The sequence below is a fragment of the Hemitrygon akajei genome, chromosome 15, assembly GCF_048418815.1.
Source record: "Hemitrygon akajei chromosome 15, sHemAka1.3, whole genome shotgun sequence".
Lineage (NCBI taxonomy): Eukaryota > Metazoa > Chordata > Chondrichthyes > Myliobatiformes > Dasyatidae > Hemitrygon > Hemitrygon akajei.
Window position 1 is genome coordinate 62875053 of NC_133138.1, and position 13892 is coordinate 62888944.

At 40.8% G+C, this 13892-nt stretch overlaps 1 protein-coding gene and 1 long non-coding RNA gene across 11 annotated transcripts in view; one reads left to right on the top strand and one right to left on the bottom strand.

The window, feature by feature from the left end:
- Positions 1–13892, bottom strand: part of LOC140739410 (uncharacterized) — a 972090-nt gene that overhangs the window by 413141 nt on the left and 545057 nt on the right. The gene's annotated exons all lie outside the window — the stretch shown is intronic.
- Positions 1–13892, top strand: part of ablim3 (actin binding LIM protein family, member 3) — a 293274-nt gene that overhangs the window by 181314 nt on the left and 98068 nt on the right. For all 10 annotated transcript variants that reach the window (XM_073067675.1, XM_073067684.1, XM_073067677.1 and 7 more), the window contains exon 6: positions 2744–2837. In XM_073067675.1, coding sequence (XP_072923776.1) covers positions 2744–2837 — 94 coding nt within the window. The remainder of the gene's footprint in view (positions 1–2743; positions 2838–13892) is intronic.

The following is a 13892-nucleotide window of genomic DNA, read 5'->3' on the forward strand; positions in this document are numbered from 1 at the left end:
AAAGGAACAAATGCGGCAGAGACAAACAAATTAAGAAAAGGGAACAACATTTTTACAGGAGACAGGGTGGGAAGAGGTATAGTCAAGATATCTGTGGGAATAAGTAGGTTTATAAAAAATGTCTGTAGGCGGTGTGTCTCCAGAGATGAAGGCAGAGAGATCGGAAAAGAGGAGAGAATTGTCAGAAATGGACCAACAACATGCTGGAAGTTGGAGGCAAAGTTGATGAAATTGACGAACTCAGCAGGTGTGCATGAAGAAGCCCTACAAGTCATTAATGAGCACAGGAAGAGTTGGGGGCATTACCAAGGAAGGCTTAGAACATGGACAGTTCTATGTAGCTAGCAAAAGGCAGGCATAGATGGGGCCCATGCGGGTGCCCATGATTACCTCTTGATCATTGAGAAAGTGGGAGGACATGAAGGAGAAATTGTTAAGTGTGAGGACCAGCTCTACCAGAAGGAGGAGGGTGGTGGTGGAGGTGTACTGGTTGATAAGCTATGCATAAATAAAGACTGACAAGCAATTACTGTGCAAAAGAAGGCAAATGTTGCAAATAATAATAAAAAAAATAATTCTGGGAACATGAGTTGTAGAATCCATGAGAGTGATCTGCACAGAGATTGAGTTGGGAGGAGAATTCAGCAGGATGACAGAAAATGTTCTCCCACGTCTCACTTACCCACCTTGATTTTGAATGGAAGCAAACTTGCATCCTTCACATTCAGTCTCTTACCTACACTATAAAAAGGGTTGTAATTAGATGACCAACCTGGCATTTCACCAGACTGCCATCTTGAATATGATCCATTTACATGAATATTCTCCATGTTAATGATCCTCAATTTTAGTCAGCTTAATTTACTTTTCCTAATGCCATGAGGTTTAATTATGTATAACAATCTTGCGCCCACTACCTAATTAACTAGTTTCTGGAAATCCAAATATGACACACCCTCTGGTATCTCCTTATATACCTCATTCCCACAAAAAAAAAACTCCAATATGTTTGACCAACAAGATTCCTTTGCCACTGTGTCTCTTCACCACCCACATTCCCTCCCAACCCCAGCTCCCCATTCCTATCTGTTCTCTTCCCTTTACCGGTTCCATGTTCCATCTTGTTTTTCTCTCAGATTCCATCATTTGCAGCCACCTATCACCTCCCAGTCTCTGTTGCTATCTCCACTGTCCATTCTTCATCTGCCTATCATCTTTCCACAGATGCTGCCTGGGCTGCTGCATTTATCCAGCAGTGTGTTCTTTGTTCCAGATTCCAGCATTTTCAGTTTCTTGTGTCTCCTGTAATCTCTTTCATTACATTTACTACCTCTTGTCTATATTGTGGACTTTTACTTCCCCAATAGTACACATTCTTCACAAGGGACTCTAGCATGTCAGATAATTGCCCCTGTTTATATTCTGTCACTATGTCAGTAAGCTACAGATGGTGCTGCTAGTTCGGGAGTACTAACTTGTTGTGGGTCCATAATAGGTGTTCCTGTCTCAGAAGGAAAGGCTTTAGTCATAATTTACTGATTTGGTGATTTTACCCCGATAAAACTGGGAGCTTGCAAGAATTTATTTTTTAATCTTAAAATTTTTAAGAAGAATCTTCAACTATCAATAATTTGTCAGAAATGTAAGGTTATCTCTATTAGATGCAACTTCCCTATTGGATACTAGAGAGTTCTCCTTACACCTTACAGAACAACCCAACAGTAAAAACGACAGAGAACATGGCATGTTCCCTCATTTAAGTCTTTAAAAAATATCTACTCAAACATACTTAGACATGGTTACTCAGTAATAAAATCAAACTTGGAAAATATTAGGGAGATGGGGATACATGTAATACTTTATTGAGTTGCTTTTTCCTTCTGCCCAGCTCTGATTCACCTAAAAGCCCTCTTCATTGATGCAGAAAGTTTCTGACATTTGAAGTCCAACCCTGAATCTCACTAGCATAAAAAAAACAAGCAGAAGCCCTCAAGACTTCTTGACATGAAGGAAAGCAAATGTTGGATTTTAGGAATGTTTTGTTATTCACCAGCCAGCCATTTTACTTCATGCATTATTGGTAAAGTTAAAGTTACAAAACAGGAGAGAGCAGTGCAAGCAACAATAAGTGAAATCAATAATGGCTACAGAAAAAAAAAACTGTTTTCAATTTTGCTACAGATAATAACCAGAACAAATTTTCTCTGAGATTAATTTTGTGAAACGTAACAAGGTTTGGTCTCCTCCACTCCAAGGAAAATAAATCCGGCCTCTCTAGTGTCCTGTCACAAATGAAACACTGTCCCAGGCATCTCAGTCCTTTGGTGAATCTCCTCTGCATCTTCTCCAGTACAATTGTGTGCGAAGATGAAGATCTGAACTACACTCTGTATTCCATTTGTAGCCTTACTAATGTTTTATAAACTCAACCATAACCTCTCTAAATCGTGCAGCAAATTTACTTGTGAACAGGTCTATTTTATTATTGCAACAGGAGCGCAGGAACTGCTTAATCTGTCACAATTTTGAAAATGGTAACACATTTCAATTTTTAATGCTGATTTTCTAACTGTAGAACCAAATATATAGGGTCATGAAATTACTTAATAATTCTATAAATTCTAATAATTTGAAATGGAGCTTCAGTACCTCTTACTTTTGATGAAAATTATAAGGGCTGAAAAATGTATGATCATTAGCTCAGTTTAAATGGCTCACTATTGATTTTCTTTCTCTTTCTAAGGGATGGTGTTCCTTATTGTGAAACAGATTACCATTCTCGGTTTGGCATCAAGTGTGAGAGTTGTGATAGATATATCAGTGGAAGAGTACTGGAGGTAAGTTTTCTATAACAAGAATAGATAGCTTTTTAATGGACAAGATGAAAATTATGTTGCTGTTAGATTTCTATTCAGGTCTTCAGGGTACATTTCCGTAATTGGAGAACATAGAACACTATAGCACAGTGCAGGCCCATTGGCCCATAATAAACTGCCAACCTTTTAATATAATTTAACATTAATCTAACCCTTCCCTCCAACATAGCCCTCCATTTTTCAGTGTTTGTGCATTTTGTTTTCTCCAAACACCAGTAAACAGGTTTTCAAATATCTATGCTTACAGCTGTGGAGCCTTATCTAGTTGCATTAACAAAGTACTCACACTGACTAAATTCCTCTAGTCTACCTGTAATTCTTTGAGCTAGATCTTTCCCTAACAGGATCGATCGATCTGCACAGCCAGTCACAAAGATTGGCAGATTCTCATATTTCCTAATGAGAAACTGCAAGTGCCATCCGACACAGGCTTTTACGAGCCTTCATATTCAACATGTTTCTTGCTGAAGGCACCTTGCTAAATCTCGAGCAGTCAGCAGCCGTATTGGTGTACATATTGATATACTGGTCAGTACGATTTCCTGCAGTTTCAAATCAATGCATTTCCTGTTGCTGCCACCAAACTGCTTAAAGTGCAGTCTTCCACCTACATGCTGGACAAGTTCATTGTCAGCTTGCACAGAGATCCCACAAGGTTATGGTATGCTGGCTCACTACCCTGGGTCTTGCACTGTCATTCGGTGCCCACTTTTCAGACAAAGAGAACCCTTCGCCGCTCTGTTACATCGGCACTAATGCTTCTTTGCACCATCCTCACCTGGTGACGTAAATGGCCTTACCACCCCAGAAAGATTTCGACAAACCAATTAATTCAAAACTTGTAGATGAGCAGGATTCCATCCCTTCCTTCTCTCAGAGCCACGGCTCTTCACTGAATTAGAACACAGAACATGAAACACCCAGGCCTGCTCTCTTCTCACAGCTGCCATCAGAAAGGAGGTACAGGAGCCTGAAGTCACACACTAAATGTTTTAGTAACAGTTTCTTCCCTTCCAACATCAGATTTCTGAATAGAAAATGAACAATTTTTTACTCTCTGTTTGCACTACTTATTTTCTTATAATTTAGAGTACAAGTATATTTATGTATTGCATTAAACTGCTGCTATAAAACAGTTCATGATATTTTGTGAGAGATAATATACTTGATTCTGATTCTGAACACTTAAAGGCCCTTATGCCCACAACGTTGTGTCAATCTTATAACCCACTCTAAGATTAACCCTTCCCTCCTATATAGCTCTTCATTTTTATCATCCTTACGCCTATCTTCTTGGCTTCGGCTAGTCAGGGTCGAACATGGGTGTTGCATCCAAGCTGTTGGATTCAGAATGTGAACCGATATACAAACCAGGGCAGTACGATATGTAGAGCAAGCCGTTGCCCATGCAGCCAGCTCCCCCTCTCCACACAGCTGATGAATCCAAAGGAACGGCAGAGACCAATACAGTTTAGCACCAGTGATGTTTCAGGAGTTACCAGTCAGCATTGAACTCAACCAAGGACTGCCTTAGGGACACCATTTTCAGATTTTTCCTTGGGGTTTACTCCTAGAGTCTTCTCCATGAATGACAACAGCCAAAAGGCAGCAGAGGTTTCAGATCTGAGTCTTCCTTTGCTGAGATAAGCTGCCATATGGATGAAGAACCCCATTTGCCTGGAGTGACATGTGAAAGCAGGAGCTGAACTTGGTTGTCAGAGGCTATTTGAGACACACAGTTGGAAGCATTTAATGGGTAGTGGGACCTGATCCCCACTACTATCCACAGCTCCCACCCCGGGCTGTGGCAACTTTAAGGAACCATGTGCCTATCTGAGAGCATCTTAAATGCCCTTAATGAATTTACTCCTGCCTCTACCAGCACCCCTGGCAGGGTGTTCCACACACACACTCCTCTCTGTGTAAAGAACTTACCTCTGACATACAGTAAATACTCAAATGGTAAAATAGTACAATCATGGCTGACAAGGGAAGTCAGTGCAAGTGTAAAAGCAAAAAAGAGGGCATACAACAAAGCAAAAATTAGTGGGAAGGCAAAGGATTGAGTAGCTTTTAAAAACTTACGAAGACTCCTAAAAGAATCATTAGGAGTGAAAAGATGAAATATGAAAGCAAGCTAGAAAACAATATCAAAGTGAATTGTAAAAGTTTTTTCAAGTATGTAAAAAATAAAAGAGAGATAAGAGTGAACATACGACCTCCAGAAAGTGAGGCCAGAGAAATTATAACAGGGGACAAGGATATGGCAGATGAACTAAATGAGTATTTTGCATCAGTGTTCACGGTGGAAGACATTAGCACTGCCCCAGATGTTGAAGGGTATGAGGGAAGAGAAGTGGGTGCAGTTACTGTTACAAAGCAGAAGGTGCACAAGAAGCTGGATTACCTAAGGTACATAAGTCACCTGGACCAGATGAACTGCACCCTAGGGTTCTGAAAGAGGTAGCTGTAGAGATTGTGGAGGCATTAGAAGTGATCTTTCAAACATCTTTGGACTCTGGCATGGTGCCAGAGGACTGGAAAATTGCAAATGTCACTCCACTCTTTAAGAAAGGAGAAAGGCAGTAGAAAGGAAATTATTGACCAATTAGTCTGACCTCAGTGGTTGGGAGGGTGTTGGAGTCAATTGTTAAGGATGAGGTTATGGAGTACTTGGTGACACAGGACAAGATAAGACAAAGTCAGCATGGTTTCCTGAAGAGCAAATCTCACCTGATGAACCTGTTGGAATTCTTTGAAGAGATTACACATAGGATAGATAAAGGGGATGCAGTGGATGTTGTATATTAGGACTTTCAAAAAGTCTTTGACAAGGTGCCACACATGAGGCTGCTTCCCAAGTTAAGAGCCCATGGTATTACTGGAAGGTTACTGGCATGGTTAGAGCATTGGTTGATTGTTAGGGGGCCATTAGTGGGAATAAAAGGATCCTTTTCTGGTCGGCTGCCAGTAAGTAGTGATGTTCCACAGGGGTCCGTGTTGAGACCACTTCTTTTTATGCTGTATATCAATGATTCAGTTGATGGAATAGATGGCTTTGTTGCCAAGTTTGTAGATGATACAAAGATTGGTGGAGGAACAGGTAGTGTTGAGGAAGCAGTTGGGCTGCAGAGGAATTAGACAGATTGGGAGAATGGGCAAGAGAGTAGCAAATGAAATACAATGTTGGAAAATGCATGGTCGTGCACTTTGGTTGTAGAAATAAATGAGCAGATTATTTTCTAAATGGGCAAAAAAATCCAAAAATCTGAGATGCAAAGGGACTTGGGAGTTCTTCTGCAGAACACCCTAAGTGTTAACTTGCAGGCAGAGTCAGTGGTGAGGAAGGCAAATGCAATGTTAGCGTTCATTTCAAGAGGTCTAGAATATCAGAGCAGGGATGTGATGCTGAGGCTTTATAAGGCACTGGTGATGCCTCACCTTCTTGAGTATTGTGAACAGTTCTGAGATTCTTATCTAAGAAAAGATGTGCTGGTATTGGGGAGGGTTCAGAGGAGGTTCACAAGATTGATTCCGGAAATTATTCCGGCCATCATACAAGTAATGCCAGACAGCTCTGGGTCTGCACCTGCTAGAACCCAGAAGAATGATATGGGATCCCATCAAAACCCCCCAACCACCAAAAGGCCCATACAGAGCAGATGCAAATTACTATATTGTTCTGATGTAATAACATCAATCAGATCATTTCAGTTTGGCCATTAAATCCACCAGTGAACAAACTGGTTTACAACGTTAAGCACTTCAAGGATAGTGACAGTAAGATATGTATACTGTACCTCACTAACTCAACTTTCAGCATATTACATACAAACTTTCCATAACTTGAACAACCAAAGCACACTTTAGCTTTTAATGTAATAGTAGTAAGGACATGTGTATTAAATGTATCTATCATGTAAAAGCAAAATATAAGATACTTTAAAACAGGAATTGTATTCATCTATTCATTTTATACATTCTATGTGAAATAATGGCTGGTAAAATCTTTATCTTAAACCACTCACCTATAATGTTCTTGGTTGTAGTTGTACTCATTTTCTAAATGAACTTCTTCAGAAATATAGCACATAGTTTTACACATTTTTTTTTGTCGATTGGGAGATACAGCAATCACTTAGTGCAAACCTTTCTACACAAATACGGGAAAGAACACTCTAAGCGACAATCAAAAATGCCCACAGGAAAAAATCTATTTTTGATTTTGCTACAGATAGTTAGTAGAAGGGATTTTCTTTGAGGTTAATTTTGTAACATGCAACATATCCCACTCCGAGGGAAATAGATCCAGCCTCTCTAGTATCCTTTCAGGAATGAAGTACTCCATCCCAGGCAACATCTTGATGAATCTCCTCTGCACTGACTGAGTTAGGCTACAACTCAGCATTCCAATTGCAGCCTAATTATTGTTGCATAAAACTCTACCATAACCTTCCGAAGTCTTGCAGCAATTTTACTTGTGAAAAAATCATGGAAATGTAAAGAAATTAAACAATTTCATTGAAGACCTGTGCCAAGAAAATATCTATGGGAATATTTTTATTATTGCCTGAAACAAATTAAGCTGTTTTCGGAAAGTGAAGTCAAATTGATTCTTTACTACTTTGTAATGTGCTATGTCTTTAAGGTGGAGAGGAATGCAAACTCAAGGTGCGAGCTTGATTTTCCTTATCTTAAGGACTAGTTTGACAACTGTTTAGCATAACAACTGGATCACTGCCTGAAACATTTTGACAGAAATTCATTTTTCTATGGTAACTTACATACACAATGGTGTTGTGCTACCAATAGTATAAAGTTGAAATATCAAACAGTTGTGCAGTCAAATGTATGTTTTGTGCAATTAGGTTTCAATAGAGTTAGCTTCTGAAAGATTATTTCTGTTCAAACTTTACCCACAAGGAGCATAAGAGAAAAAAAGTTTTAACTGGATCCAAGAGACGTTTTATTTGGGCATCATATCTATTGTTTTTATTACTGTACACAGTGAAGTATGTGCTAGAAATCAAGTGTAACAAAGTCCAGATTCATTCCCAGTTATGAAGCTCTTTACACTGTGAGAGCAGATTTTGATTGATGGCTTGAGATTACAATATATATTCAAATGTACTTTTTAATCAAAATTTACTTTGCAGTGGATATTGTCCCTGTGTATTGAATGGAGTCCAGAAATAATTTGCTGGTATTTCCTTGTGGTTGCTCTGTTTTGGCAGTATTGTAAGTATCATGGGAGATAAGATCTAGTCATGATGCTGGAATAATGAAATCAATTGACAGCTTCATTAGCAGATTCAGTCAGAAGAAAGCTTCTCCATTTTCTTACTTAGGTTGGTAACACAGTGATTTAAAAATGCCATTTTCTTCATTAAAATTAATAGCCCACATAAAATGGTGTCATTTCCTGTGACTCCTGCATTTCCCTCCTAAACATGCATTTGGCAGATCTCCTTTCTAAGTATAACTACGTGGGCATGCCAAAGGCTTTAGATCAGGCCAGCTTTCAGTTGCAGGTAAGCAATATAACATTTGCTCTTTGTTTGTTACTTATTGTGGAAATAACCTATTGAATTGAACAGAAGGAAAGAATCAAAAAAGAACTGAAATAACTTCCAACCTGGAACCAGCCATACAGTTTTAGAAAACATTGGCTAGGCTATCACTGGGGTACTATACGCTGTACAGTTGTTATGTTGGGAGAAGGTGCTGAGGAGATGTTGGTTGGGATGGAACATTATGAGAGAAGACTGGAGAGGCTGAGTTTGTTCTTCATGGAGGAGGCTGGGGTACCTAATTAAAGTATACAGTACTCTTCAGGGCTAAGCAAAAATAATAGAGAATTTTCCTCATAGTAGAAGAGTCAGAAACAAGAGGACAAAGGTTTAGTGTGTAGGAGAGCTGGAGATTCATTTTACCCAGAAGTTGGAAAGCATTGCCTGAGTAAGGGATGGAGACAGGTATTGTCATATTTAAGTAAATTCTGGATGAATTGCCAAAGCATGGAAGTCTATTGGACCAAATGCTAACAAATGCAATTAAGTATAGATAAGTAATAGAATGTTCTTGTGGATATTGGTAATGAAAAGGCCTGTTTTTGTGGTATACAACTCCAAGATACTTTACATATATCAACCTAGTATTCTGAATAAACAGGTGGTGTTTGCAGAGCACAGTCTACATATTGACCTTCACACACAAACATCAGGGTTGCAAAAATGTTGTACTCAACTGGCCCCAATTCTCCTTTCTGCATGTGTGTGCTGTATATTGTGGGCATGCACATCTTGCACGGAATGACTGGTGTTTGGTGACATGCCGGTCATGCATGTGCACACGTTCCAGTTCCATAAAGTCAACAGAGAATTGAATGGGATTCTGAAAGGACTTCAAACTTTCAGGTTGAGTTTCATTGCAATGTCTGTCCATTATAAATTTTACTGCAGAGAGCACATGATGTTAAATCATCAAGAAGAATCTTTTTGCTGAGATTGATGTACGCTATAGTGGAGAAAGAGGGACAAAACATAACCCACCTGGTTCACTAATGAAGGAAGTCTGCAGCCTATATTCGGGTTGGCCTCCATGTGATTCTCAAGCCACAAAATGAAAATCAAATAAATGGCAGGTGCTGAAAATCTGAAATAAAAACAGATCAAAAATAATGCATTTGACATTTGACTGCTCAGAACTTAAAAACTGCCTGAAATGTTAACTCAGTCCCTCTTTCTGTGATGCAGCCTTGACTTGCTGAATGTTTCCAACAATTCCGGATTTATTCCAGATCCACCAATGTGGTTGACACTTGGTTGAGTTCAGAAGCAATTAATGATGGATAATAAATGGTGGCATTGCCAGCAGCATCCCAATAGCAAGTTAAAGAAGACGTATATGTACCAGCCATCAGAATTAGATTGACACTTTGATGGAGTAAAAGAACAGTGCAGCATCATGCAGACTGTTCAGCCCACAGTGTTGCACCAAACTAATAAAGCACATGGTCCATATCCACCATTCTCCGTACATTCATGTGCCTATTGAAGAGCACCTTAAATTTCTACCGTCTCTGTCTCCACTATCACCCTTGGCACTGCATTCCACGCACCCACCACACTTTGTAAAAAAAACTGGCCCTGCATATCTCCTTTGAATTTTTCCCTCTTCACTTTAAATGCATGCCCTACAGCATGAGATATTTTAACCTTAAGAAAAAGATATTGACTGTCTATCTATGCCTGATATAACTTTGGGAACATCTACCAGCTCTTTTGTCAGCCTCTGCCATTCCAGAGAAATCACCCTTATTTTTTCGAACCCCTCCATATTGGATTTTCCCTCTAATCCAGGAAGCATCCTGGTAAACATTTACTGCAACCCCTCCAAAGCCACCTCATCCTTCCTACAAAGGGGTGATTGGAATTCAATTGCAATACTCCACATGCAGCCTAACCAGAGTTTTACAACATAACTTCCTGACCCTAAACTCAACATCTCAACTAACAAAGGCATGTAGGTCATTTCTTTACTACCCCTATCAATGGCCACTTTCAGAGAGTGATGGTCTTGGACCCAAGATACTTGTGTACGTCAATGCTGCAAAGCATCCTGCTTTACCTATACACTGTCCCTTTACATTTGATCTCCCAAAATGTGAGTCCTCACACTTGCCCAGATTAAACTCCATCTGCCATTTCTCTGCCCATATCTACAGCTGAAAGGAATTGCCACTAGTCTCAGTGAAGAGTGAAAAGAAGTGGTAGGATGAGCTGCAGTAGCAACACCAACATTATGTTTAGCAAATACGAGAAAATCGGCTGATGTTGGAAATTGAAAGCAATACATTCAAAATGCTGGGGGAGCTCAGCAGGCAAGTCAGCATCTATGGAAATGATTTAAACAGTCAATGTTTTGAGCCAAGACCCTTCATTAGGACTGGAAAAAAAGATAGGAAGTCAGGGTAAAAAGATGGAGGGAGGGGAAGAGGAAGTACAAGATAGTAGGTGATAGGTGAGGGGATGAAGTAAAGAGCTGGGAAATTGATTGGTGAAAGAGATGAAGGGCTGGAGGAGGGGGAATCTGATAGGAGTGGGCAGAAGACCATGGAAGAAAGGGAAGGAGGAGGAGCACCAATGGGAGGTGAGAGAGGGAAAAGGGGATGGCGAATGGCGAAGGAGAGAGGGGGCATTTTCCAGATGTTCGAGAAATCAATGTTGGAGGCTTCCCAGACAGAATATAAGGTGTTGCTCCTCCAACCTGAGTGTGGCCTCATCGTGGCGATAGAGGAAGCCATGAACTGCATGTTGGAATGAGAATGAGAACTAGACTTGAAATGAGTGGCTACCGGGAGATTCTGCTTTATCTGGCTGCTCAGCAAAGCGATCTCCCACGTCCACACTAGACCGGATAATTTTGAAAACATCGGTTTCGCATAAAAATGATAGGCGTACACACCAGGTGTTTTTGAAAATACCTCCGTCCACATTAAAACAGGTATTTGGGCGAATCTTCTCCTACTGGGCATGCTCAGAAAACAAGCAACATGTTTGGTGTCGAATCTCGCCGTGAAAGACGGAGCGCGTTTGTCCAGTTACAGACTAGAAAAGCTTAAACGACAGACAGCTGTTGGCTCTCGTGCAGGAGGACTTAAAACTGAAAAAAACAAACACTGGAGCGTATGGAGACAACCGACAGGGAGTTCACGGACAGTATGACGCAACTGACGATGAATATTGAAAAACTGACTAACTCTGTTGCAGAGGGATTTACAATGATGAGGAATATGATGGCTCCCCCCCAGTAGTTTTCACCGCCACAATACCAGCCTCACAGCTACTACAATACCTACACATACAGGCACACAGACCCCCAGGTGGCCCCACTAACATCTTCCCCACTCCCACAGAGGGGTCACCCTGGAAACATTTCCTACAGCCATAGTCTCTTCACCGATGAAAGGGACGACAGCTACAACTAAATGCAATAAGGCTTGTTACTGGGCAAAAGTGAAATTTGTTGTTACCTCATTTGTTTGCCTTTACTCTTGCCATGAATTTCTGTATTGTTTTGCTGTATTTAACATGTGCAATAAAACGAGTTACTGGGCAAAAGTGATTTTATTTTTACCTGAGTAAAAGTGAAATTTACAATTTTCCTTTTTTGGCCTTAACATTTTCACGTCTATGCCAAACATAAGCTACTACTTAAAAATGACATTTTGGAAGTAGTGACAATTACATCTATTGAATGTCTGCGCAAGCAATACATTAATAAAGCACCTTGTTAAATGTATAAAACATGTCTGCATCAGTGTTGTCTTGTATTTCCATACAATGTTACATTAGGCTGTTACACACCTATTGTCAGAGAAGTACTTGCATAAATAGGTAAACCACCTTCATACAAGCAAGGACAAAAAACAGGGCAAAGTGAGTATACTTAAAGTTATGGGTCAAAGTATTTGGTGAGTACGTTTCTAGCTCTTCTGCCTTCAATCTCTTTGCTGTCTGTTCTGAAATTGTTAGGTTGTGTGGGGGGTTGAAATTCTCTGTCACACTGCAAAGCTGCAGTAACATTCTGCTCAGGGACAGACTCCTGAAGCCGTTGTGGTGTTGGAGGTTGCGTTCAAGGAAACAATGAAATGCTGTGCTGCTGCTACCACCTGTTCCGGCACGTCATGACAGCGCTTTTAAAAGGCTTCTTTACCCAATACACACTAAACCGCTCAATCGGCATTTCTAAAGCACTCTGGAGAGTGTTTTAGAAAGGATCTGTTTTCGGGGGAGGAAAACACCGTTTCAGTGTGGACGGAGGGTCAAAATGAAGAGAAAAAGCTTCAGCTATGGATTTATCCGGTACATACAGGAGGCCACATGGGGAGCACTGGGTACAGTAGATGACCCCCAACAGACTCACAGGTGAAGGACTGTTTGGGGCCCTGGATGGTCGTAAAGGAGTAGGTGTTAAGGCAGGTGTGGCGCTTGTTCCACTTGCAAGGGTAAGTACCAGGAAGGAGATGAATGGGGAGGTACGAGTGGACAAGGGAGTCACGTAGTAAACGATTCCTGAGGAAAGCAGAAAGTGGTGGGGGGGCAGGGAAAGACATGCTTGGTGGTGGGATGCTGTTTGAGATGGCAGATGTGACAGAGAGTTATGTGCTGCACGCAGAGGCAGCTATGGTGGTAGGGGAGGACAAGACATACCCTGTCCGTGGTGTGGCGGAGGGAGGATGGGATGAGTGCAGACATGTGCAAAATGGAAGAGATGCAGGTGGGGCAGCATTGATGGTGGAGGAAAGCCCTTTTCCCCCTTCCTTTGAAGAAGGAGGACATCTCCTTCATCTGGAATGAAAAGCCTCATCCAGAGAGCAAATACAGTGGAGATGGGGGAATTGAGAGAAGGTGATGGCATTTTTACAAATGACATGATGGGAAGAGCTGTAGTCCAGGTGGCTGTGAGAATCAGTGGGTTTATAAAAGATATCAATAGGTAGACTGTCTCTGGAGATAGAAATAGAGAGATCAAGAAATGGGAGGGAGGTGTCAGAAATGGACTAAGTAAATTGGAGGGTAGGGCGGAAGTTGGAGGCAAAGTTGATGAAGTCAATGAGCTCAGTATAGGTGCAGGAAGCAGCACTAATGAAGTTGTCAATGTAGCGTAGGAACAGTTGGGGAGTGATACCAGTGTAGGCTTGGAACATGGACTGTTCCACGTAGCTGACAGAAAGGCAGGCATAGCTGGGACCCATGCGAGTAACCATGGTTTGAATGAATTATGTTTTTAGAGCAGATTTTCAAAAATTTGGAGAGATATTGAAGGAGTTCAGAATGCCACATCCCGCATGTACTGTCATGGTGCTCAAAGACTTTGTTGTCAATGGAGAGAGTAACTTGACACACTAATGGTTTGGGAAGTTTGTGCTTTAGATCCTGTTATAGAAACAGGAAAGGGCTTGAAGTAGAAATTCATTTATTTCAGACAATAGTTTAGTTGCTTCTCACTAAA